The sequence below is a fragment of the Thalassophryne amazonica genome, chromosome 5 (genome assembly GCF_902500255.1).
Source record: "Thalassophryne amazonica chromosome 5, fThaAma1.1, whole genome shotgun sequence".
Taxonomy (NCBI): Eukaryota; Metazoa; Chordata; class Actinopteri; order Batrachoidiformes; family Batrachoididae; genus Thalassophryne; species Thalassophryne amazonica.
The window spans coordinates 11,002,102-11,029,839 of NC_047107.1; the positions used below are offsets into that span (position 1 = coordinate 11,002,102).

Consider the following 27,738-nt stretch of genomic DNA (forward strand, 5'->3'; position numbering starts at 1 on the left):
CTGCATTTATATTCATGTTCCGTGTAAGTAAAGTAAGGTGACCAAACATCTTGTTTTCCTGTCCTGGCCGTCCTAGGTTTTTTTTTTTTAAGAAAGTGATGAAAAATGTCCTGGTTTTATTGTTTTTCATGTTTGGGTAAACTTCGAGTATCATCTGAGTATCTCATTGCTGGGCCAAGTGTCCTGGATTTCAGTGATCAAAATATGGTCACCCTCATGTAAAGTTCATCCAATTTGCAATTTTTTTTCCACCCTGGGAGAGACAGACCCAGCAGCAGACCCCCGTCCCCCATGTTCACTCCATGTCTGCAGCCTTGTTGTCAAGTTTCTGTCTGACAAAAAGGTTCATCAGACTGCATTTCTCCAGCACCTGAGGGTGGGCACTCAAAGCACTTTCTAACCACACATAACCTGCACCACGTCTTGCTCAAGGGCTCTTCAGCATATTGCTGAGTGGACAGGAATCAAACCGACAGCACTTCATGTCATAAATTATTATGGACAACAGCATCAAACAATGCCAGAAATTAATCCGCTCATCCACTGCAGGAGTTACACATGGTGTAAGTATCAAGTGTTTAGGTGTTGCTGTCCAACGCGTCAAAAGACAGATAAACACATAAACACGGTGACGTCATGTCTCACACTGTCCACTACATATTGTGGCAATAAAAGTTGTGAAGTAGTCAAAGTCTAAGTTCCCCCCAGCAGACAGCTGACGGTCGGATTCCAAACCTGGCGACGTGTGCGCAGCTGTCCAAATACGCACACTCACATCAGGGAGCTGTCATTACGCGCACAGCCCTCATCGGAGGATTACCTCAAAATCACACACACAGCTGGAACTTTAAAGGTGCGCATGTGGAAATGCTGGGTTGGATCAGCCTGAACTCGAAGTGCACGAGCGGATCCTCGCTGATCCGGTTTTTGGAGCGTCTTACCTTCGTCTGCGCCGACGCGTCCGGACAGAAGAGCAGCAGGCAGACGAGCACGCAGCTGTAGGTCCACATTGCGCCTCCTCGGTGTGAGTGACAGCTTTTTTAAAAATCCCCACAGACGATTGACGTCCGACCAGGACCAGCACCGGGACCGGGCTGAGCGCACGGAGCCTCTGCGGATCGTTCAGCTCGGCGCGCTGCGCGCATCCTCCGTCCCCCGCACAGGGAGGGAAGGAGGGAGGGCTCCGTCACCGTGCGCGCACACTCACAGCCACGCACGTACTTTACACTTTAAAATATTGACAACATCAAGCCAGAGTCCTCCTCCAAAATAAAGGAAGTCTGCACGCAGATCCTCACCAAAAAAAAAAAAAAAATCCCTTTTTTTCCTCTTCTGACAAAGCGCGTGTCCGTGAAGTGATCAGAGCTGGAGACACACAGACAAACTGCTCTGTGCCCAAACTCTCTGATTTACTCTCAGAATCTTTTATTTAATAAATGTCACTGTGATGTGAACAAAAAGTTTAATCTCAGCCACATTTGTTTTCTAAAAATGTTGCAGAAGAAACAATAAAATTACCGTTAGAAAGGCCTCTGCTGCCACCAAGCGGCAGCACATGTAATCGCAGCAACAACCTGACGCTCCACCAAAGCGGATCAGAGAAAATCCTGCCTCATCTTCACAAGTCTCACCAGATTAGACAACTAAAGAAGCTGGTATCCGCTTAATGACTTTCTCTGGACTCCAGAAGGCTTCTCTTGCAAATATGTTCAAACTTTTTCAGCAGGATGGAATGACTGCAGGACACTGTTTCATGGACTGCAGTAGGCCGTCTCACAGACTCTGGAGCAGGAAGCTGTTTCATGGAATACAGAAGGCTGTCTCACGGAGCAGGAGACTGTCTCATGGACTACAGGAAGCTCTCTCACAGACTCTGGAGTAGGAGGCTGTATCACAGACTGCAGGAAGCTGTCTCACAGACTCTGGAGCAGGAGGCTGTCTCACAGACTCCAGAGCAGGAGCCTGTCTCATGGACAACAGGACGCTGTTTCATGGACTGCAGAAGGCTGTCTCACAGACACCGGAGCAGGAGACTGTCTCATGGACTACAGGAAGCTCTGTCATGGACTCCGGAGCAGGAGGCTGTCTCATGGACTGCAGGAAACTGTCTCATGGTCTAGAGGAGGCTGTTTCCGGAGCAGGAGACTGTCTCATGGACTGAGGGAAACTGTCTCATGGACTGCAGGAAACTGTCTCATGGTCTAGAGGAGGCTGTTTCCGGAGCAGGAGACTGTCTCATGGACTGAGGGAAAACTGTCTCATGGACTGCAGGAAACTGTCTCATGGTCTAGAGGAGGCTGTTTCCGGAGCAGGAGACTGTCTCATGGACTGAGGGAAACTGTCTCATGGACTGCAGGAAACTGTCTCATGGTCTAGAGGAGGCTGTTTCCGGAGCAGGAGACTGTCTCATGGACTGAGGGAAACTGTCTCATGGACTGCAGGAGACTGTCTTACACACTCCGGAGCAGGAGGCTGTCTCGTGGACCGCAGGAGGCTCTCTCATGGACTACAGGAGGCTCTCTCGTGGACTCCGGAGCAGGAGGCTGTCTCACGGACTGCAGAAGGCTGTTTTGCAGACTCTGGAACAGGAGGCTGTCTCACAGTCTACAGGAGGCTGTCTTGCAGACTCTGGAACAGGAGGCTGTCTCATCGACTACAGGAGGCTGTCTCGCATACTGCAGGAGGCTGTGTCATGGACTCTGGAGCAGGAGGCTGTCTCCCAGACTACAGGAGGCTGTCTGACATACTCCATAGCAGGAGGCTGTCTCACAGACTGCAGTAGGCTGTCTTGCAGACTCTGGTGCATGAGGCTGTCTTGCGTACTGCAGGAGGCTCTCTCGTGGACTCGGGAGCAGGAGGCTGTCTCACGGACTGCAGAAGGCTGTCTTGCAGACTCTGGAACAGGAGTCTGTCTCACGGTCTACAGGAGGCTGTCTTGCAGACTCTGGAACAAGAGGCTGTCTCACGGACTACAGGAGGCTGTCTCGCATACTGCAAGAGGCTGTGTCATGGACTCTGGAGCAGGAGGCTGTCTCCCGGACTACAGGAGGCTGTCTCACATACTCCATAGCAGGAGGCTGTCTCACAGACTGCAGTAGGCTGTCTTGCAGACTCTGGTGCATGAGGCTGTCTCGTGGACCGCAGGAGGCTGTCTCATGGACTACAGGAGGCTGTCTCATGGACTACAGGAAGCTGTCTCATGGACTGCAAATGATTGTCTAATGGACTCCGGAGCAGTATGCTGTTTCATGGACTACAGGAGGCAGTCTCACAGATTCCAGGAGGCTTTCTCACAGATTCTGGAGCAGGAGGCTGTCTCATGGACTTCAGGAGGCTGTCTTATGGAGTCCAGAGCAGGAGCCTGTCTCACAGACTGCAGAGGCTGTCTGACGGATTGCAGGAGACTGTCTCACAGACTCCGGAGCAGGAGGCTGTCTCACGGACTGCAGGAGACTGTCTCAGAGACTCCGCAGCAGGAGGCTGTCTCACAGACTGCAGGAGGCTGTCTGATGGACTGCAGGAGATTGTCTGACGGACTCTGTAGCACGAGGCTGTCTCACAGACTGCAGAGGGTGTCTGACGGACTCTGGAGCAGGAGGCTGTCTCACAGACTGCAGGAAGCTGTCTCACAGACTCTGGAGCAGGAGGCTGTCTCACAGACTCTGAAGCAGGAGGCTGTCTAACACACTCCAGAGCAGGAGCCTGTCTCATGGACAACAGGATGCTGTTTCAAGGACTGCAGAAGGCTGTCTCACAGACACCGGAGCAGGAGACTGTCTCATGGACTACAGGAGGCTCTCTCATGGACTACGGAGCAGGAGGCTGTCTCACGGACTGCAGGAGGCTGTCTGACGGACTCTGGAGCAGGAGGCTGTCTCACAGACTGCAGGAGGCTGTCTGATGGACTGCAGGAGATTGTCTGATGGACTCTGTAGCAGGAGGCTGTCTCACAGACTGCAGAGGGTGTCTGACAGACTCTGGAGCAGGAGGCTGTCTCACAGATGGCGGGAGGATGTCTGACGGACTGCAGGAGACTGTCTCACAGACCCCGGAGCAGGAGGCAGTCTCACATACTGCAGGAAGCTGTCTCACAGACTCTGAGCAGGAGGCTGTCTCACAGACTCCGAAGCAGGAGGCTGTCTAACACACTCCAGAGCAGGAGCCTGTCTCATGGACAACAGGACGCTGTTTCATGGACTGCAGAAGGCTGTCTCACAGACACCGGAGCAGGAGACTGTCTCATGGACTGCAGGAAACTGTCTCCTGGACTGCAGGAGTCTCTCTTACGGACTCCGGAGCAGGAGGCTGTCTCGTGGACCGCAGGAGGCTGTCTCATGGACTACAGGAGGCTGTCTCACGGTGCAAGAGACTATCTGATGGACTAGAGGAGGCTGTCTCACAGACACCAGAGCAGGAGACTGTCTCATGGACTACAGGAGGCTCTCTCGTGGACTCCGGAGCAGGAGGCTGTCTCACGGACTGCAGAAGACTGTCTTGCAGACTCTGGAACAGGAGGCTGTCTCACGATCTACAGGAGGCTGTCTTACAGACTCTGGAACAGGAGGCTGTCTCATGGACTACAGGAGGCTGTCTCGCATACTGCAGGAGGCTGTCTCATGGACTGCAGCAGACTGTCTCACAGACTCCGGAGCAAGAGGCTGTCTAATAGACTGCAGAAGGCTGTCTCACAGACTACAGAAGGCTGTCTCTCGGACTACAGGAGGCTGTCTCATGGACTCCCAAGCAGGAGGCTGTCTCATGGACTGCAGGAGACTGTCTAACAGATTCCAGAGCAGGAGACTGTCTCATGGACTGCAGGAGACTGCCTCACAGACTACGGAAGGCTTTATCACGGACTCTGGAGCAGGAGGCTGTCTCATGGACTTCAGGAGGCTGTCTCATGGACTGCAGGAGGCTGTCTCACAAACTACAGGAGAGTGTCTCACGGACTCCGGAGCAGGAGGCTGTCTCATGGACTTCAGGAGGCTGTCTCACAGACTCCGAAGAAGGAGGCTGTCTGATCGACTGCAGAAGACTGTGTCACGGAATACAGAAGGCTGTCTCGCGGACTCCGGAGCAGGAGTCTATCTCGCAGACTGCAGAAGGCTGTCTCACAGAGCAGGAGGCTGTCTCATGGAATACAGGTGGGTTTCTCATGGACTTCGGAGCAGGAGCCCGTCTCATGGACTCCAGCGCAGGAGACTCTCTCATGGACTGCAGAAGGCTGTCTCATGGAATATAGGCGGGTTTCTCATGGACTTCGGAGCAGGAGACCTGTCTCATGGACTGCAGGAGGCTGTCTCACAAACTACAGGATAGTGTCTCATGGACTCTGGAGCAGGAGGCTGTCTCATGGACTTCAGGAGGCTGTCTCATGGAGTCCGGAGCAGGAGGCTGTCTCATGGACTGCAAAAACCTGTCTCATGGACTCCGCAGCAGGAGGCTGTCTCACGGACTGCAGAAGGCTGTCTCACTGACTGCAGGAAACTGTCTCATGGACTCCGCAGCAGGAGGCTGTCTCATGGACTGCAGAAAGCTGTGTCATGGACTCTGCAGCAGGCGGCTGTCTCACAGACTGCAGGAGGCTGTCTCACAAACTACAGAAGAGTGTCTCATGGACTCCGGAGCAGGAGGCTGTCTCATGGACGTCAGGAGGCTGTCTCATGGAGTGTGGAGCAGGAGGCTGTCTCACAGACTGCAGGAGGCTGTCTCATGGAGTGCGGAGCAGGACACTGTCTCATGGACTGCCAGAGACTGTCTCACGGACTACAGAAGGCTGTCTCACAGACCCTGGAGCAGGAGACTGTCTCGCAGACTGCAGAAGGCTGTCTCACGGAGCAGGAGGCTGTCTCATGGAATACAGGCGAGTTTCTCATGGACTTCAGAGCAGGAGGCTGTCTCATGGACTCCGGAGCATGAGGCTGTCTCATGGACTGCAGGAAACTGTCTCATGGACTCCGGAGCAGGAGGCTGTGTCACAGACTACAGGAGAGTGTCTCACGGACTCCAGAGCAGGAGGCTGTCTCATGGACTCCAGAAAGCTGTCACATGGACTCCACAGCAGGACTCTGGAGTAGGAGACTGTCTCATGGATTCCGGAGCTGTAGATTGTTTCATGGATTACAGGAGGCTGTCTCACAGACTCTGGTGCAGAAGACTGTCTGACGGACTACAGAAAGCTGTCTTGCAGACTCTGGAGCAGGACGCTGTGTCACGGACTGCAGAAGGCTATCTCATGGAGTCCAGAGCAGGAGGCTGTCTCATGGACTTCAGGAGGCTGTCTTATGGAGTCCAGAGCAGGAGCCTGTCTCACAGACTGCAGAGGCTGTCTGACGGACTGCAGGAGACTGTCTCACAGACTCTGGAACAGGAGGCTGTCTCACGGACTACAGGAGGCTGTCTCGCATACTGCAGGAGGCTGTGTCATGGACTACAGGAAGCTGTCTCATGGACTGCAAATGATTGTCTAATGGACTCCGGAGCAGTATGCTGTTTCATGGACTACAGGAGGCAGTCTCACAGATTCCAGGAGGCTTTCTCACAGATTCTGGAGCAGGAGGCTGTCTCATGGACTTCAGGAGGCTGTCTTATGGAGTCCAGAGCAGGAGCCTGTCTCACAGACTGCAGAGGCTGTCTGACGGATTGCAGGAGACTGTCTCACAGACTCCGGAGCAGGAGGCTGTCTCACGGACTGCAGGAGACTGTCTCAGAGACTCCGCAGCAGGAGGCTGTCTCACAGACTGCAGGAGGCTGTCTGATGGACTGCAGGAGATTGTCTGACGGACTCTGTAGCACGAGGCTGTCTCACAGACTGCAGAGGGTGTCTGACGGACTCTGGAGCAGGAGGCTGTCTCACAGACTGCAGGAAGCTGTCTCACAGACTCTGGAGCAGGAGGCTGTCTCACAGACTCTGAAGCAGGAGGCTGTCTAACACACTCCAGAGCAGGAGCCTGTCTCATGGACAACAGGATGCTGTTTCAAGGACTGCAGAAGGCTGTCTCACAGACACCGGAGCAGGAGACTGTCTCATGGACTACAGGAGGCTCTCTCATGGACTACGGAGCAGGAGGCTGTCTCACGGACTGCAGGAGGCTGTCTGACGGACTCTGGAGCAGGAGGCTGTCTCACAGACTGCAGGAGGCTGTCTGATGGACTGCAGGAGATTGTCTGATGGACTCTGTAGCAGGAGGCTGTCTCACAGACTGCAGAGGGTGTCTGACAGACTCTGGAGCAGGAGGCTGTCTCACAGATGGCGGGAGGATGTCTGACGGACTGCAGGAGACTGTCTCACAGACTCCGGAGCAGGAGGCAGTCTCACATACTGCAGGAAGCTGTCTCACAGACTCTGAGCAGGAGGCTGTCTCACAGACTCCGAAGCAGGAGGCTGTCTAACACACTCCAGAGCAGGAGCCTGTCTCATGGACAACAGGACGCTGTTTCATGGACTGCAGAAGGCTGTCTCACAGACACCGGAGCAGGAGACTGTCTCATGGACTGCAGGAAACTGTCTCCTGGACTGCAGGAGTCTCTCTTACGGACTCCGGAGCAGGAGGCTGTCTCGTGGACCGCAGGAGGCTGTCTCATGGACTACAGGAGGCTGTCTCACGGTGCAAGAGACTATCTGATGGACTAGAGGAGGCTGTCTCACAGACACCAGAGCAGGAGACTGTCTCATGGACTACAGGAGGCTGTCTCGCATACTGCAGGAGGCTGTCTCATGGACTGCAGCAGACTGTCTCACAGACTCCGGAGCAAGAGGCTGTCTAATAGACTGCAGAAGGCTGTCTCACAGACTACAGAAGGCTGTCTCTCGGACTACAGGAGGCTGTCTCATGGACTCCCAAGCAGGAGGCTGTCTCATGGACTGCAGGAGACTGTCTAACGGATTCCAGAGCAGGAGACTGTCTCATGGACTGCAGGAGACTGCCTCACAGACTACGGAAGGCTTTATCACGGACTCTGGAGCAGGAGGCTGTCTCATGGACTTCAGGAGGCTGTCTCATGGACTGCAGGAGGCTGTCTCACAAACTACAGGAGAGTGTCTCACGGACTCCGGAGCAGGAGGCTGTCTCATGGACTTCAGGAGGCTGTCTCACAGACTCCGAAGAAGGAGGCTGTCTGATCGACTGCAGAAGACTGTGTCACGGAATACAGAAGGCTGTCTCGCGGACTCCGGAGCAGGAGTCTATCTCGCAGACTGCAGAAGGCTGTCTCACAGAGCAGGAGGCTGTCTCATGGAATACAGGTGGGTTTCTCATGGACTTCGGAGCAGGAGCCCGTCTCATGGACTCCAGCGCAGGAGACTCTCTCATGGACTGCAGAAGGCTGTCTCATGGAATATAGGCGGGTTTCTCATGGACTTCGGAGCAGGAGACCTGTCTCATGGACTGCAGGAGGCTGTCTCACAAACTACAGGATAGTGTCTCATGGACTCTGGAGCAGGAGGCTGTCTCATGGACTTCAGGAGGCTGTCTCATGGAGTCCGGAGCAGGAGGCTGTCTCATGGACTGCAAAAACCTGTCTCATGGACTCCGCAGCAGGAGGCTGTCTCACGGACTGCAGAAGGCTGTCTCACTGACTGCAGGAAACTGTCTCATGGACTCCGCAGCAGGAGGCTGTCTCATGGACTGCAGAAAGCTGTGTCATGGACTCTGCAGCAGGCGGCTGTCTCACAGACTGCAGGAGGCTGTCTCACAAACTACAGAAGAGTGTCTCATGGACTCCGGAGCAGGAGGCTGTCTCATGGACGTCAGGAGGCTGTCTCATGGAGTGTGGAGCAGGAGGCTGTCTCACAGACTGCAGGAGGCTGTCTCATGGAGTGCGGAGCAGGACACTGTCTCATGGACTGCCAGAGACTGTCTCACGGACTACAGAAGGCTGTCTCACAGACCCTGGAGCAGGAGACTGTCTCGCAGACTGCAGAAGGCTGTCTCACGGAGCAGGAGGCTGTCTCATGGAATACAGGCGAGTTTCTCATGGACTTCAGAGCAGGAGGCTGTCTCATGGACTCCGGAGCATGAGGCTGTCTCATGGACTGCAGGAAACTGTCTCATGGACTCCGGAGCAGGAGGCTGTGTCACAGACTACAGGAGAGTGTCTCACGGACTCCAGAGCAGGAGGCTGTCTCATGGACTCCAGAAAGCTGTCACATGGACTCCACAGCAGGACTCTGGAGCAGGAGACTGTCTCATGGATTCCGGAGCTGTAGATTGTTTCATGGATTACAGGAGGCTGTCTCACAGACTCTGGTGCAGAAGACTGTCTGACGGACTACAGAAAGCTGTCTTGCAGACTCTGGAGCAGGACGCTGTGTCACGGACTGCAGAAGGCTATCTCATGGAGTCCAGAGCAGGAGGCTGTCTCATGGACTTCAGGAGGCTGTCTTATGGAGTCCAGAGCAGGAGCCTGTCTCACAGACTGCAGAGGCTGTCTGACGGACTGCAGGAGACTGTCTCACAGACTCTGGAACAGGAGGCTGTCTCACGGACTACAGGAGGCTGTCTCGCATACTGCAGGAGGCTGTGTCATGGACTCTGGAGCAGGAGGCTGTCTCCCGGACTACAGGAGGCTGTCTCACATACTCCATAGCAGGAGGCTGTCTCACAGACTGCAGTAGGCTGTCTTGCAGACTCTGGTGCATGAGGCTGTCTCGTGGACCGCAGGAAGCTGTCTCATGGACTACAGGAGGCTGTCTCATGGACTGCAGGACACTGTTTCATGGACTGCAGTAGGCCGTCTCACAGACTCTGGAGCAGGAAGCTGTCTCATGGAATACAGAAGGCTGTCTCACGGAGCAGGAGACTGTCTCATGGACTACAGGAAGCTCTCTCACAGACTCCAGAGCAGGAGGCTGTCTCACGGACAGCAGGAGACTGTCTCACAGACTCCGGAGCAGGAGGCTGTCTCACAGACTGCAGGAAGCTGTCTCACAGACTCTGGAGCAGGAGGCTGTCTCACAGACTCCGAAGCAGGAGGCTGTCTCACAGACTCCAGAGCAAGAGTCTGTCTCATGGACAACAGGACGCTGTTTCATGGACTTCAGAAGGCAGTCTCACAGACACTGGAGCAAGAGACTGTCTCATGGACTACAGGAGGCTCTCTCATGGACTCCGGAGCAGGAGGCTGTCTCATGGACTGCAGAAGGCTGTCTCACACAGCAGGAGACTGTCTCATGGACTGCAGTAAACTGTCTCACCGTCTAGAGGAGGCTGTTTCACAGACACCGGAGCAGGAGACTGTCTCATGGACTGCAGGAGGCTGTCTTATGGACTCCGGAGCAGGAGGCTGTCTCCTGGACCGCAGGAGGCTGTCTCCTGGACTACAGGAGGCTGTCTTGTGGAGCAGGAGACTATCTGATGGACTAGAGGAGGTTGTCTCACAGACACAGAGCAGGAGACTGTCTCATGGACTACAGGAGACTCTCTCGTGGACTCCGGAGCAGGAGGCTGTCTCACGGACTGCAGAAGGCTGTCTTGCAGACTCTGGAACAGGAGGCTGTCTCACGGACTACAGGAGGCTGTCTCGCATACTGCAGGAGGCTGTCTCACAGACTCCGGAGCAGGAGGCTGTCTCACGGAGTCCGGAGCAGGAGGCTATTTCACAGACTGCAGGATACTGTCTCACAGACTCCGGAGCAGGACGCTGTCTCACGGACTGCAGGAGGTTGTCTCTCGGACTCCGGAGCAGGAGACTGTCTCACGGACCCCAGAGCAAGAGACTGTCTCGCCGACTACAGGACGCTGTCTCATGGACTGCAAATGATTGTCTAATGGACTCCGGAGCAGTATGCTGTTTCATGGACTACAGGAGGCAGTCTCACAGATTCCAGGAGGCTTTCTCAGAGATTCTGGAGCAGGAGGCTGTCTCATGGACTTCAGGAGGCTGTCTTATGGAGTCCAGAGCAGGAGCCTGTCTCACAGACTCCAGAGCAGGAGGCTGTCTCACGGACTGCAGGAGACTGTCTCACAGACTCCGCAGCAGGAGCCTGTCTCACAGACTGCAGGAGGCTGTCTGATGGACTGCAGGAGATTGTCTGACGGACTCTGTAGCAGGAGGCTGTCTCACAGACTGCAGAGGATGTCTGATGGACTCTGGAGCAGGAGGCTGTCTCACAGATGGCAGGAGGATGTCTGATGGACTGCAGGAGACTGTCTCACAGACTCCGGAGCAGGAGGCTGTCTCACAGACTGCAGGAGACTGTCTCACAGACCCCGGAGCAGGAGGCAGTCTCACATACTGCAGGAAGCTGTCTCATAGACTCTGAGCAGGAGGCTGTCTCACAGACTCCGAAGCAGGAGGCTGTCTAACACACTCCAGAGCAGGAGCCTGTCTCATGGACAACAGGAGGCTCTCTCATGGACTCTGGAGCAGGAGGCTGTTTCATGGACTGCAGAAGGCTGTCTCACAGACACCGGAGCAGGAGACTGTCTCATGGACTACAGGAGGCTCTCTCATGGTCTCTGGAGCAGGAGGCTGTCTCATGGACTGCAGAAGGCTGTCTCACAGAGCAGGAGACTGTCTCATGGTCTAGAGGAGGCTGTTTCACAGAGACCGGAGCAGGAGACTGTCTCATGGACTGCAGGAAACTGTCTCCTGGACTGCAGGAGTCTCTCTTACGGACTCCGGAGCAGGAGGCTGTCTCGTGGACCGCAGGAGGCTGTCTCATGGACTACAGGAGGCTGTCTCACAGCGCAAGAGACTATCTGATGGACTAGAGGAGGCTGTCTCACAGACACCAGAGCAGGAGACTGTCTCATGGACTACAGGAGGCTCTCTCGTGGACTCCGGAGCAGGAGGCTGTGTCACGGACTGCAGAAGACTGTCTTGCAGACTCTGGAACAGGAGGCTGTCTCACGGTCTACAGGAGGCTGTCTTACAGACTCTGGAACAGGAGGCTGTCTCATGGACTACAGGAGGCTGTCTCGCATACTGCAGGAGGCTGTCTCATGGACTTCAGGAGGCTGTCTCATGGAGTCTAGAGCAGGAGACTGTCTCACAGACTACAGAAGGCTGTCTCGCGGACTCCGGAGCAGGAGGCTGTCTCGCGGACTGCAGAAGGCTGTCTCACGGAGCAGGAGGCTGTCTCATGGAATACAGGAAAGTTTCTCATGGTCTTTGGAGCAGGAGACTGTCTCACCGACTGCAGGAGGATGTCTCGTGAACTACAGGAGATTGTATAATGGACTCAGGAGCAGCAGACTGTCTGACGGACTCCAGCGCAGGAGACTGTCTCATGGACTGCAACAGACTGTCTCACAGACTCCGGAGCAAGAGGCTGTCTAATAGACTGCAGAAGGCTGTCTCACAGACTACAGAAGGCTGTCTCTCGGACTACAGGAGGCTGTCTCATGGACTCCCAAGCAGGAGGCTGTCTCATGGACTGCAGGAGACTGTCTAACGGACTCCAGAGCAGGAGACTGTCTCATGGACTGCAGGAGACTGCCTCACAGACTACGGAAGGCTTTATCACGGACTCTGGAGCAGGAGGCTGTCTCATGGACTTCAGGAGGCTGTCTCATGGACTGCAGGAGGCTGTCTCACAAACTACAGGAGAGTGTCTCATGGACTCCGGAGCAGGAGGCTGTCTCATGGACTTCAGGAGGCTGTCTCACAGACTCCGAAGCAGGAGGCTGTCTGATCGACTGCAGAAGACTGTGTCACGGAATACAGAAGGCTGTCTCGCGGACTCCGGAGCAGGAGTCTATCTTGCAGACTGCAGAAGGCTGTCTCACAGAGCAGGAGGCTGTCTCATGGAATACAGGTGGGTTTCTCATGGACTTCGGAGCAGGAGCCTGTCTCATGGACTCCAGCGCAGGAGACTCTCTCATGGACTGCAGAAGGCTGTCTCATGGAATATAGGCGGGTTTCTCATGGACTTCGGAGCAGGAGACCTGTCTCATGGACTGCAGGAGGCTGTCTCACAAACTACAGGATAGTGTCTCATGGACTCTGGAGCAGGAGGCTGTCTCATGGACTTCAGGAGGCTGTCTCATGGAGTCCGGAGCAGGAGGCTGTCTCATGGACTGCAAAAACCTGTCTCATGGACTCCGCAGCAGGAGGCTGTCTCACGGACTGCAGAAGGCTGTCTCACTGACTGCAGGAAACTGTCTCATGGACTCCGCAGCAGGAGGCTGTCTCATGGACTGCAGAAAGCTGTGTCATGGACTCTGCAGCAGGCGGCTGTCTCACAGACTGCAGGAGGCTGTCTCACAAACTACAGAAGAGTGTCTCATGGACTCCGGAGCAGGAGGCTGTCTCATGGACATCAGGAGGCTGTCTCATGGAGTGTGGAGCAGGAGGCTGTCTCACAGACTGCAGGAGGCTGTCTCATGGAGTGCGGAGCAGGACACTGTCTCATGGACTGCAGAAGGCTGTCTCACAGACCCTGGAGCAGGAGGCTGTCTCGCAGACTGCAGAAGGCTGTCTCACGGAGCAGGAGGCTGTCTCATGGAATACAGGCGAGTTTCTCATGGACTTCGGAGCAGGAGGCTGTGTCACAGACTACAGGAGAGTGTCTCACGGACTCCAGAGCAGGAGACTGTCTCATGGACTCCAGAAAGCTGTCACATGGACTCCACAGCAGGACTCTGGAGCAGGAGACTGTCTCATGGATTCCGGAGCTGTAGATTGTTTCATGGATTACAGGAGGCTGTCTCACAGACTCTGGTGCAGAAGACTGTCTGACGGACTACAGAAAGCTGTCTTGCAGACTCTGGAGCAGGACGCTGTGTCACGGACTGCAGAAGGCTATCTCATGGAGTCCAGAGCAGGAGGCTGTCTCATGGACTTCAGGAGGCTGTATCATGGAGCCCAGAGCAGGAGGCTATCTCATGGACTTCAGGAGGCTGTCTCATGGACTCCGGAGCAGGACGCTGTCTCATGGCCTGCAGAAAGCTGTCTGATGGACTCCACACCAGGAGGCTGTCTCACAGACTGCAGGAGGCTGTCTCACAAGGTACAGCAGAGTATCTCACGGGCTCCGGAGCAGGAGGCTGTCTCATGGACTTCAGGAGACTGTCTCATGGATTGCAGAAGGCTGTCTCATGGAATGCAGGAGACTGTCTCACAGACTCTGGAGCAGGAGGCTGTCTCATGGAGTCCGGAGCAGTAGGCTGTCTCATAGACTGCAGAAAGCTGTCTCTCGGACTACAGCAGGCTGTCTCACGGACTCTGGAGCAGGAGGCTGTCTCATGGACTACAGAAGGCTGTCTCACAGACTACAGAAGGCTGTCTCACGGACTCTGAAGCAGGAGGCTGTCTCATGGTCTGCAGGAGACTGTCTCATGGACAACAGAAGGCTGTCTCGTGGACTCTGGAGCAGGAGGCTGTCTCGCGGACTGCAGAAGGCTGTCTCACGGAGCAGGAGGCTGTCTCATGGAATACAGGCGGGTTTCTCAGGGACTCCGGAGCAGGAGGCTGTGTCATAGACGTCAGGAGGCTGTATTATGGAGCCCAGAGCAGGAGGTTAGCTCATGGACTTAAGGAGGCTGTCTCATGGAGTCCGGAGCAGGAGGCTGTCTCACAGACTGCAGAAGGCTGTCTCACGGACTGCAGAAAACTGTCTCATGGACTCCGGAGCAGGACGCTGTCTCATGGCCTGCAGAAAGCTGTCTGATGGACTCCGCAGCAGGAGGCTGTCTCACAGACTGCAGGAGGCTGTCTCACGAGCTACAGGAGAGTGTCTCACGGGCTCCGGAGCAGGAGGCTGTCTCATGGACTTCAGGAGACTGTCGCATGGAATGCAGGAGACTGTCTCACAGACTCTCGAGCAGGAGGCTGTCTCATGGAGTCCGGAGCAGGAGGCTGTCTCAAAGACTGCAGAAAGCTGTCACATGGGCTCCGCAGCAGGAGGCTGTCTCACAGATTGCAGGAGGCTGTCTCACAAACTACAGGAGAGTGTCTCACGGACTCTGGAGCAGAAGACTGTCTCATGGACTTCAGGTGACTGTCTCATGGATTGCAGAAGGCTGTCTCACAGACTACAGAAGGCTGTCTCTCGGACTACAGGAGGCTGTCTCACGGACACCGAAGCAGGAGGCTGTCTAATGGACTGCAGGAGACTGTCTAATGGACTCCGGAGCAGGAGACTGTCTCATGGACTGCAGGAGACTGTCTCACAGACTCTGGAGCAGGAGACTGTCTCATGGACTACAGAAGGCTGTCTCACAGACTACAGAAGGCTGTGTCTCGGACTACAGGAGGCTGTCTCACGGACTCCGAAGCAGGAGGCTGTCTCATGGTCTGCAGGAGACTGTATAACGGACTCCGGAGCAGGAGACTGTCTCATGGACTGCAGGAGACTGTCTCATGGATTGCAGAAGGCTGTTTCATGGAATGCAGGAGACTGTCTCACAGACTCTGGAGCAGGAGGCTGTCTAATGGAGTCCGGAGCAGCAGTCTGTCTCATAGACTGCAGAAAGCTGTCACATGGACTCCGCAGCAGGAGGCTGTCTCACAGATTGCAGGAGGCTGTCTCACAAACTACAGGAGAGTGTCTCACGGACTCTGGAGAGGGAGACTGTCTCATGGACTTCAGGAGACTGTTTCATGGATAGCAGAAGGCTGTCTTACAGACTACAGAAGGCTGTCTCTCGGACTACAGGAGGCTGTCTCATGGACACCGAAGCAGGAGGCTGTCTAATGGACTGCAGGAGACTGTCTAATGGACTCCGGAGCAGGAGACTGTCTCGTGGACTGCAGGAGACTGTCTCACAGACTCTGGAGCAGGAGGCTGTGTCATAGACGTCAGGATGCTGTATTATGGAGCCCAGAGCAGGAGGTTAGCTCATGGACTTTAGGAGGCTGTCTCATGGAGTCCGGAGCAGGAGGCTGTCTCACAGACTGCAGAAGGCTGTCTCACGGACTGCAGAAAACTGTCTCATGGACTCCGGAGCAGGACGCTGTCTCATGGCCTGCAGAAAGCTGTCTGATGGACTCCGCAGCAGGAGGCTGTCTCACAGACTGCAGGAGGCTGTCTCACAAGCTACAGGAGAGTGTCTCACGGGCTCCGGAAAGCTGTCACATGGACTCCGCAGCAGGAGGCTGTCTCACAGGCTGCAGGAGGCTGTCTCACAAACTACAGGAGAGTGTCTCACTGACTCTGGAGCAGGAGGCTGTCTCACAGACTCCAGGAGGCTTTCTCAAAGACTCTGGAGCAGAAGACTGTCTGTACGACTACAGGAAGCTGTCTTGCAGACTCTGGAGCAGGACGCTGTGTCACGGACTGCAGAAGGCTGTGTCACGGACTCCGGAGCAGGAGACTGTCTCATGGATTCCGGAGCAGTTGGCTGTTTCATGGACTACAGGAGGCTGTCTGACAGACTCCAGGAGGCTTTCTCACGGACTGCAGGAAACTGTCTCATGGACTCCGGAGGAGGAGGAGGCTGTCTCGTGGACTGCAGTAGGTTGTCTCATGGAGCAGGAGACTGTCTCATGGACTACAGGTGGCTGTCTCACAGATAATGGAGCAGAAGGGTGTCTCTCGGACTACAGGAGGCTGTCTCACAGACTCTGGACCCGGAGGCTGTCTCATGGATTCCAAAGCAGGAGACTGTCTCACGGACTTCAGGAGACTGTCTAATGGACACCGGAGCAGTATACTGTCTCATGGACTGCAGGAGACTGTCTCACACACTCCAGAGCAGGAGGCTGTCTCATGGACTGCAGAAGGCTGTCTCACAGACTACAGAAGGCTGTCTCTTGGACTGTAGGAGGCTGTCTCACTGACTCCGAAGCAGGAGTCTGTCTCATGGACTGCAGGAGACTGTCTCAGGTAATCTGGAGGAGGAGGCTGTTTCCTGGACTACAGGAGGCTGTCTCACAGACTCTGGTGCAGAAGAGTGTCTCACGGACTACAGAAAGCTGTCTTGCAGACTCTGGAGCAGGACGCTGTCTCACGGACTGCAGAAGGCTGTCTCATGGAATCCAGAGCAGGAGGCTGTCTCATGGACTTCAGGAGGCTGTATCATGGAGTCCGGAGCAGGAGGCTGTCTCATGGTGTCCGGAGCAGGGGTCTGTCTCATGGACTTTAGGAGGGCTGTTCATGGAGTCCGGAGCAGGATGCTGTCTCACAGACTGCAGAAGGCTGTCTCACGGACAGCAGGAAACTGTCTCATGGACTCCGGAGCAGGATGCTGTCTCATGGCCTGCAGAAAGCTGTCTGATGGACTCCGCAGCAGGAGGCTGTCTCACAGACTGCAGGAGGCTGTCTCACAAACTACAGCAGAGTGTCTGACGGACTCAGGAGCAGGAGGCTGTCTCATGGACTTCAGGAGACTGTCTCACAGACTACAGAAGGCTGTCTCTCGGACTACAGGAGGCTGTCTCACGGACTCCGAAGCAGGAGGCTGTCTAATGGACTGCAGGAGACTGTCTAATGGACTCCGGAGCAGGAGACTGACTCATGGACTGCAGGAGAGTGTCTCACAGACTCAGGAGCAGGATGCTGTCTCATGGACTGCAGAAGGCTGTCTCACAGACTACAGAAGGCTGTCTCTCGGACTACAGGAGGCTGTCTCACGGACTCCGAAGCAGGAGGCTGTCTAATGGACTGCAGGAGACTGTCTAATGGACTCCGGAGCAGGAGACTGTCTCATGGACTGCAGGAGACTGTCTCACGGACTACAGAAGGCTGTCTCGCGGACTCGGGAGCAGGAGGCTGTCTCGTGGACTGCAGAAGGCTGTCTCACGGAGCAGGAGGCTGTCTCATGGAATACAGGCGGGTTTCTCATGGACTTCAGAGCAGGAGGCTGTCTCATGGACTGCAGGAGGCTGTCTCACAAACTACAGGAGAGTGTCTTATGGACTCCGGAACAGGAGGCTGTCTCATGGACTTCAAGAGGCTGTCTCATGGAGTCCAGAGCAGGAGGCTGTCTAATGGACTGCAGGAGACTGTCTAATGGACTCCGGAGCAGGAGACTGTCTCGTGGACTGCAGGAGACTGTCTCACAGACTCTGGAGCAGGAGGTTGTCTCATGGACTACAGAAGGCTGTCTCACAGACTACAGAAGGCTGTCTCTTGGACTACAGGAGGCTGTGTCACGTACTCCGAAGCAGGAGGCTGTCTCATGGTCTGCAGGAGACTGTCTCATGGACAACAGAAGGCTGTCTCGTGCACTCTGGAGCAGGAGGCTGTCTCACGGACTGCAGAAGGCTGTCTCACGGAGCAGGAGGCTGTCTCATGGAATACAGGCGGGTTTCTCATCGACTTTGGATCAGGAGGCTGTCTCATGGACTGCAGGAGGCTGTCTCAAAAACTACAGGAGAGTGTCTCATGGACTCCGGAGCAGGAGGCTGTCTCATGGACTTCAGGAGGCTGTCTCATGGAGTCCGGAGCAGGAGGCTGTCTCACGGACTGCAGTAGGCTGTCTCACAGACTGCAGGAAACTGTGTCATGGACTCCGGAAAGCTGTCACATGGACTCCGCAGCAGGAGGCTGTCTCACGGAGCAGGAGGCTGTCTCATGGAATACAGGCGGGTTTCTCATGGACTTCAGAGCAGGAGGCTGTCTCATGGACTGCAGGAGGCTGTCTCACAAACTACAGGAGAGTGTCTCATGGACTGCGGAGCAGGAGGCTGTCTCATGGACTTCAAGAGGCTGTCTCATGGAGTCCAGAAGCAGGAGGCTGTCTCACGGACTGCAGAAGGCTGTCTCACGGACTGCAGGAAACTGTCTCACGGTACCACCTGAAGCAGGAGGCTGTCTAATGGACTGCAGGAGACTGTCTAATGGACTCCGGAGCAGGGAGACTGTCTCGTGGACTGCAGAGACTGTCTCACAGACTCTGGAGCAGGAGGCTGTCTCATGGACTACAGAAGGCTGTCTCACAGACTTACAGAAGGCTGTCTCTCGGACTACAGGAGGCTGTCTACCGTACTCCGAAGCAGGAGGCTGTCTCATGGTCTGCAGGGAGACTGTCTCATGGACAACAGAAGGCTGTCTCGTGCACTCTGGAGCAGGAGGCTGTCTCACGGACTGCAGAAGGCTGTCTCACGGAGCAGGAGGCTGTCTCGCGGACTGCAGAAGGCTGTCTCACGGAGCAGGAGGCTGTCTCATGGAATACAGGCGGGTTTCTCATCGACTTTGGATCAGGAGGCTGTCTCATGGACTGCAGGAGGCTGTCTCAAAAACTACAGGAGAGTGTCTCATGGACTCCGGAGCAGGAGGCTGTCTCATGGACTTCAGGAGGCTGTCTCATGGAGTCCGGAGCAGGAGGCTGTCTCACGGACTGCAGTAGGCTGTCTCACAGACTGCAGGAAACTGTGTCATGGACTCCGGAAAGCTGTCACATGGACTCCGCAGCAGGAGGCTGTCTCACAGGCTGCAGGAGGCTGTCTCACAAACTACAGGAGAGTGTCTCACTGACTCTGGAGCAGGAGGCTGTCTCACAGACTCCAGGAGGCTTTCTCAAAGACTCTGGAGCAGAAGACTGTCTGTACGACTACAGGAAGCTGTCTTGCAGACTCTGGAGCAGGACGCTGTGTCACGGACTGCAGAAGGCTGTGTCACGGACTCCGGAGCAGGAGACTGTCTCATGGATTCCGGAGCAGTTGGCTGTTTCATGGACTACAGGAGGCTGTCTGACAGACTCCAGGAGGCTTTCTCACGGACTGCAGGAAACTGTCTCATGGACTCCGGAGGAGGAGGAGGCTGTCTCATGGACTGCAGTAGGTTGTCTCATGGAGCAGGAGACTGTCTCATGGACTACAGGTGGCTGTCTCACAGATAATGGAGCAGAAGGGTGTCTCTCGGACTACAGGAGGCTGTCTCACAGACTCTGGACCCGGAGGCTGTCTCATGGACTCCAAAGCAGGAGACTGTCTCACGGACTGCAGGAGACTGTCTAATGGACACCGGAGCAGTATACTGTCTCATGGACTGCAGGAGACTGTCTCACACACTCCAGAGCAGGAGGCTGTCTCATGGACTGCAGAAGGCTGTCTCACAGACTACAGAAGGCTGTCTCTCAGACTGTAGGAGGCTGTCTCACTGACTCCGAAGCAGGAGTCTGTCTCATGGACTGCAGGAGACTGTCTCATGTAATCTGGAGGAGGAGGCTGTTTCCTGGACTACAGGAGGCTGTCTCACAGACTCTGGTGCAGAAGAGTGTCTCACGGACTACAGAAAGCTGTCTTGCAGACTCTGGAGCAGGACGCTGTCTCACGGACTGCAGAAGGCTGTCTCATGGAATCCAGAGCAGGAGGCTGTCTCATGGACTTCAGGAGGCTGTATCATGGAGTCCGGAGCAGGAGGCTGTCTCATGGTGTCCGGAGCAGGGGTCTGTCTCATGGACTTTAGGAGGCTGTTTCATGGAGTCCGGAGCAGGATGCTGTCTCACAGACTGCAGAAGGCTGTCTCACGGACAGCAGGAAACTGTCTCATGGACTCCGGAGCAGGATGCTGTCTCATGGCCTGCAGAAAGCTGTCTGATGGACTCCGCAGCAGGAGGATGTCTCACAGACTGCAGGAGGCTGTCTCACAAACTACAGCAGAGTGTCTGACGGACTCAGGAGCAGGAGGCTGTCTCATGGACTTCAGGAGACTGTCTCATGGATTGCAGATATCTGACTCATGGACTGCAGGAGAGTGTCTCACAGACTCAGGAGCAGGATGCTGTCTCATGGACTGCAGAAGGCTGTCTCACAGACTACAGAAGGCTGTCTCTCGGACTACAGGAGGCTGTCTCACGGACTCCGAAGCAGGCGGCTGTCTAATGGACTGCAGGAGACTGTCTAATGGACTCCGGAGCAGGAGACTGTCTCATGGACTGCAGGAGACTGTCTCACGGACTACAGAAGGCTGTCTCGCGGACTCTGGAGCAGGAGGCTGTCTCGTGGACTGCAGAAGGCTGTCTCACGGAGCAGGAGGCTGTCTCATGGAATACAGGCGGGTTTCTCATGGACTTCAGAGCAGGAGGCTGTCTCATGGACTGCAGGAGGCTGTCTCACAAACTACAGGAGAGTGTCTCATGGACTCTGGAGCAGGAGGCTGTCTCATGGACTTCAAGAGGCTGTCTCATGGAGTCCAGAGCAGGAGGCTGTCTCACGGACTGCAGAAGGCTGTCTCACGGACTGCAGGAAACTGTCTCATGGACTCCGGTGCAGGAGGCTGTCTCATGGACTGCAGAAAGCTGTGACATGGACTCCGCCGCAGGAAGCTGTCTCACAGACTGCAGGAGGCTGTCTCACGGACTCTAGAGCAGGAGGCTGTCTCATGGACTGCATAATGCTGTCTCACAGACTACAGAAGGCTGTCTCTCGGATTACAGGAGGCTGTCTCACAGACTCTGAAGCAGGAGGCTGTCTCATGGACTGCAGGAGACTGTCTAATGGACTCCGGAGCAGGAGACTGTCTCATGGAATGTAGGAGACTGTCTCACGGACTACAGAAGGGTGTCTCGCGGACTGGAGCAGGAGGCTGTCTCGCGGACTGCAGAAGGCTGTGTTACTGAGCAGGAGTTTGTCTCATGGAATACAGGCGGGTTTCTCATGGACTTTGGAGCAGGAGGCTGTCTCATGGACTGCAGGAGGCTGTCTCACAAACTACACGAGAGTGTCTCACAGACTCTGGAGCAGGAGGCTGTCTCATGGACTTCAGGAGGCTGTCTCATGGAGTCTGGAGCAGGAGGCTGTCTCATGGACTGCAGAAGGCTGTCTCACAGACTGCAGGAAACTGTCTTATGGACTCCAGAACAGGAAGCTGTCTCATGGACTCCAGAAAGCTGTCACTTGGACTCCGCAGCAGGAGGCTGTCTCACAGAATGCAGGAGGCTGTCTCACAAACTACAGGAGAGCGTCTCATGGACTCTGGAGCCGGAGACTGTCTCACGGATTCCGGAGCTGTGCGCTGTTTCATGGACTACAGGAGGCTGTGTCCACAGACTCCAGGAGGCTTCTCACAGACTCCGGAGCAGGAGGCTGTCTCATGGACTTCAGGAGGCTGTCTCATGGAGTCCAGAGCAGGGAGACTGTCTCATGGACTGCGAAGGCTGTCTCACGGGACTGCGGGAAACTGTCTCATGGACTCCAGAGCAGGAGGCTGTCTCATGGACTGCAGAAGGCTGTATCACAGAGCAGGAGACTGTCTCATGGACTACAGGTATCTGTCTCACAGATAATGGAGCAGAAGGATGTCTCTCGGACTACAAGAGGCTGTCTCACGGACTCTGGAGCCGGAGGCTGTCTCATGGACTCCGAAGCAGGAGGCTGTCTCATCGACTGCAGAAGGTTGTCTCTCGGACTCCGGAGCAGGAGACTGTCTCACGGACTCCGGAGCAGGAGACTGTCTCACCGCCTGCAGGAGGATATCTCGTGGACTGCAAGAGATTTGTCTAATGGACTCCGGAGCAGGAGACTGTCTCATGGACTCCGCAGCAGGAGGCTGTCTCATTGACTGCAGGAGACTGTCTCATGTAGTCTGGAGGAGGAGGGTGTTTCCTGGACTACAGGAGGCTGTCTCACAGACTCTGGTGCAGAAGACTGTCTGACAGACTACAGAAAGCTGTCTTGCAGACTCTGGAGCAGGACGCTGTGTCACGGACTGCAGAAGGCTGTCTCATGGAATACAGGCGGGTTTCTCATGGACTTCGGAGCAGGAGGCTGTCTCATGGACTTCAGGAGGCTGTCCCATGGAGTCCGGAGCAGGAGGCTGTCTCACGGACTGCAGAAGGCTGTCTCACGGACTGCAGGAAACTGTCTCATGGACTCCAGAGCAGGAGGCTGTCTCACAGACTGCAGGAGGCTGTCTCACAAACTACAGGAGAGTGTCTCATGGACTCTGGAGCAGGAGACTGTCTCATGGACTTCAGGAGACTGTCTCATGGATTGCAGAAGGCTGTCTCACAGACTACAGAAGGCTGTCTCTCGGACTACAGGAGGCTGTCTTACGGACTCCGAAGCAGGAGGCTGTCTCATCGACTGCAGGAGACTGGCTAATGGACTCCGGAGCAGGAGACTGTCTCATGGACTGCAGGAGGCTATCTCACGGACTGCAGAAGGCTGTCTCTCACGGACTGCAGGGAAACTGTCTCATGGACTCCAGAGCAGGAGGCTGTCTCATGGACTGCAGAAAGCTGTCACATGGACTCCGCAGCAGGAGGCTGTCTCACAGACTGCAGGAGGCTGTCTCACAAATTACAGGAGACTGTCTCACGGATTCCGGAGCTGTGCGCTGTTTCATGGACTACAGGAAACTGTCTCACAGACTCCAGGAGGCTTTCTCACAGACTCCGGAGCAGGAGGCTGTCTCATGGACTTCAGGAGGCTGTCTCATGGTGTCCGGAGCAGGAGGCTGTCTCATGGACTGCAGAAGGCTGTCTCACGGAGGCAGGAGACTGTCTCATGGACTACAGGTGGCTGTCTCACAGATAATGGAGCAGAAGGCTGTCTCTCGGACTGCAGAAGGTCATCTCTCGGACTCTGGAGCAGGAGACTGTCTCACGGACTCCGGAGCAGGTGACTGTCTCACCGACTGCAGGAGGATGTCTCGTGGACTGCAGGAGATTGTCTAAAGGACTCTGGAGCAGGAGACTGTCTCCCGGACTCCTCGGCAGGAGACTGTCTCATGGACTGCAGGAGATTGTCTCATGGATTGCAGAAGGCTGTCTCATGGACTGCAGCAGACTGTCTCACAGACTCCGGAGCAAGAGGCTGTCTCATGGACTGCAGAAGGCTGTCTCACAGAGTACAGAAGGCTGTCTCTCGGACTACAGGAGGCTGTCCCATGGACTCCCAAGCAGGAGGCTGTCTCATGGACTGCTGGAGACTGTCTAATGGGTTCCGGAGCAGGAGAGTGTCTCATGGACTGCAGGAGACTGTCTCACAGAGTACAGAAGGCTGTCTTGCTGACTCTGGAGCAGGAGGCTGTCTTGCAGACTGCAGAAGGCTGTCTCACGCAGCAGGAGGCTGTTTCATGGAATACAGGCGAGTGTCTCACGGACGCCGGAGCAGGAGGCTGTCTCATGTTCTTCAGGAGGCTGTCTCATGGACTCTGCAGCAGGAGGCTGTCTCACAGACTGCAGGAGGCTGTCTCACAAACTACAGGAGAGTGTCTCATGGACTCCGGAGCAGGAGGCTGTCTCATGGACTGCAGGAGACTGTCTAACGGACTGCAGAGCAGGACACTGTCTCATGGACGTCTGGAAACTGACTCCGAAGGCAGACCCAAATAACTCAGAGAGCAGGTCAGGCACCCAAAGGCCTTGGCCTAGGTCCACTGCTGGTTCTGGTGGTTTAGGCTTACTTGTAAACTGGCTTTGTTCTGGATGGCTGCAGGTCTGGAGTTTTCCAAGAGCTAAAGTCACTGATATCATCAACCAGCTACAGTACACTGTGAGTGCTGCTCCTGAGACTACGAGTCTTGTTGTCCATACTGGAACAGACTATGTAATAGTGGCATGACGACAGCCAGCGATCTGCCAATCTGACATTTGAGCCCAAATGGCCAGATGATTAACCTCTGTCTGACCTTACTAAGACAATTCTAAATCTACCTAAATATGTGCCACATTTTGTCCAAACTGGGTTGAAAATCAAATACCCCGACCTTTGCCAAAGTAACTTTTTTCAGAGTAATTTTGGTCAGTCCTCATTGACAAAGCAAACCTGTTAGGAATTACCAAAAACTCCTGGGAGGAGTTGACCAAGGCCAACACACAGACAAGCTGGCGTGACCTTGATGTCAAATTTACTTTGGTGGGCAATTCCGGAACCTGCTGCCATACAACTTTGGTGGATTCCAGACGTTTGGTGGACATCATAGTGAGCATGAACATTTTTAGCATTTGACCCCAATGATGGTGATCTGTACCCAAACAAACCCGTGAAGGGCGTGTCTGGAGTTGACTGCAATCCACATACAGGTAAACCCCGTTAACTTGCATTTTGACTTTACTCGCAGTCGGTTTGAAGACCTCGAAAATTTAGACTGTATAAAAGTGAGTTTTGATTTGGCTGTGTTCTGGATGATGATTTCTTGTTTCTCCTACGGCTGATGCATATCAGCAATGAGGGCGGACGTTTCTGTGCAGGCAATTCTAGGCAATTCAAAGCATATGGACGTGACTCTTTAGATCCTTACTGCCAGCTCATGGCCCAAGCAGATTGCCGCCCCTTTGAGTCTGGTCTGCTTGGGGTTTCTTCCTCAAATCATCAGAGGGAGTTTTTCCTTACCACTGTTGTCCGTGTGTTTGCTCTGGGGGTTGGTAAGGTTAGACCTTACTTGTGTGAAGCGCCTTGAGGCAGCTTTATTGTGATTTGTCGCTATATAAATGAAAATAAATTTAATTAAATTGAATTGAACATAAAATAGAAAGACAATAGAAGGTGATTTATCATACCCACCTAGTCCAGTTTATCCCTCCTAGTTATTTAAACAAATAAGTCTGTACTTCTCCCTCAGCCCCAACCAGTCCCAGCAGAATCAATCAATCAATCAATTTTTTTTTTATATAGCGCCAAATCACAACAAACAGTTGCCCCAAGGCGCTTTATATTGTAAGGCAAGGCCATACAATAATGATGTAAAACCCCAACGGTCAAAACGACCCCCTGTGAGCAAGCACTTGGCTACAGTGGGAAGGAAAAACTCCCTTTTAACAGGAAGAAACCTCCAGCAGAACCAGGCTCAGGGAGGGGCAGTCTTCTGCTGGGACTGGTTGGGGCTGAGGGAGAGAACCAGGAAAAAGACATGCTGTGGAGGGGAGCAGAGATCGATCACTAATGATTAAATGCAGAGTGGTGCATACAGAGCAAAAGAGAAAGAAACAGTGCATCATGGGAACCCCCCAGCAGTCTACGTCTATAGCAGCATAACTAAGGGATGGTTCAGGGTCACCTGATCCAGCCCTAACTATAAGCTTTAGCAAAAAGGAAAGTTTTAAGCCTAATCTTAAAAGTAGAGAGGGTGTCTGTCTCCCTGATCTGAATTGGGAGCTGGTTCCACAGGAGAGGAGCCTGAAAGCTGAAGGCTCTGCCTCCCATTCTACTCTTACAAACCCTAGGAACTACAAGTAAGCCTGCAGTCTGAGAGCGAAGCGCTCTATTGGGGTGATATGGTACTACGAGGTCCCTAAGATAAGATGGGACCTGATTATTCAAAACCTTATAAGTAAGAAGAAGAATTTTAAATTCTATTCTAGAATTAACAGGAAGCCAATGAAGAGAGGCCAATATGGGTGAGATATGCTCTCTCCTTCTAGTCCCCGTCAGCACTCTAGCTGCAGCATTTTGAATTAACTGAAGGCTTTTTAGGGAACTTTTAGGACAACCTGATAATAATGAATTACAATAGTCCAGCCTAGAGGAAATAAATGCATGAATTAGTTTTTCAGCATCACTCTGAGACAAGACCTTTCTGATTTTAGAGATATTGCGTAAATGCAAAAAAGCAGTCCTACATATTTGTTTAATATGCGCTTTGAATGACATATCCTGATCAAAATGACTCCAAGATTTCTCACAGTATTACTAGAGGTCAGGGTAATGCCATCCACAGTAAGGATCTGGTTAGACACCATGTTTCTAAGATTTGTGGGGCCAAGTACAATAACTTCAGTTTTATCTGAGTTTAAAAGCAGGAAATTAGAGGTCATCCATGTCTTTATGTCTGTAAGACAATCCTGCAGTTTAGCTAATTGGTGTGTGTCGTCTGGCTTCATGGATAGATAAAGCTGGGTATCATCTGCGTAACAATGAAAATTTAAGCAATACCGTCTAATAATACTGCCTAAGGGAAGCATATATAAAGTGAATAAATTGGTCCTAGCACAGAACCTTGTGGAACTCCATAATTAACTTTAGTCTGTGAAGAAGATTCCCCATTTACATGAACAAATTGTAATCTATTAGACAAATATGATTCAAACCACCGCAGCGCAGTGCCTTTAATACCTATGGCATGCTCTAATCTCTGTAATAAAATTTTATGGTCAACAGTATCAAAAGCAGCACTGAGGTCTAACAGAACAAGCACAGAGATGAGTCCACTGTCCGAGGCCATAAGAAGATCATTTGTAACCTTCACTAATGCTGTTTCTGTACTATGATGAATTCTAAAACCTGACTGAAACTCTTCAAATAGACCATTCCTATTCCTAAGTACCTACCAGAAGACTGCCCCTCCCTGAGCCTGGTTCTGCTGGAGGTTTCTTCCTGTTAAAAGGGAGTTTTTCCTTCCCACTGTAGCCAAGTGCTTGCTCACAGGGGGTCGTTTTGACCGTTGGGGTTTTACATAATTATTGTATGGCCTTGCCTTACAATATAAAGCGCCTTGGGGCAACTGTTTGTTGTGATTTGGCGCTATATAAAAAAAATTGATTGATTGATTGATTACAGAGTGTCTCCTTCTAACATAACTACAAAATACATTTTACTGCAAGATAGAAGGACAACTAAAATAATAAATAAAAAATAAAATAAGACAAGGTGCATTTTGGTCTTGGCCAGATTATCCCCCCCAGTTCCCCCCCAAAAAAGTAATTTCTTTTAAATGCGATGAATGCCTTTTGAAAAAAAAACTTGTTACTGTAGGAAATATCAACATCAGTTAGAGAGTTAACAACACATACAGTGAGGAAAATAAGTATTTGAACACCCTGCGATTTTGCAAGTTCTCCCACTTAGAAATCATGGAGGGGTCAAAAAATTTTCATCTTAGGTGCATGTCCACTGTGAGAGACAATCTAAAAGTATTTGATCACCTACCAACCAGCAAGAATTCTGGTTCTCACAGACCTGTTAATT

The 27,738-nt window shown here is 53.6% G+C and overlaps 1 protein-coding gene and 1 long non-coding RNA gene across 2 annotated transcripts in view; one reads left to right on the top strand and one right to left on the bottom strand.

Annotated features, from left to right (window-relative positions):
- olfml2a (olfactomedin-like 2A) overlaps positions 1-1,216 on the bottom strand; it is a 142,336-nt gene extending 141,120 nt beyond the window's left edge. The window contains exon 1 of the mRNA XM_034169720.1: positions 942-1,216. Within this exon, the coding sequence (XP_034025611.1) occupies positions 942-1,010 (69 nt within the window). The 5' untranslated portion in view covers positions 1,011-1,216. The remainder of the gene's footprint in view (positions 1-941) is intronic.
- On the top strand, positions 140-26,977 carry LOC117510105. The gene is made up of 3 exons (XR_004560617.1): positions 140-223; positions 20,028-20,037; positions 26,966-26,977. It is a non-coding gene; the product is annotated as an uncharacterized LOC117510105 (long non-coding RNA).
- Positions 26,978-27,738: the final 761 nt, after the last annotated feature.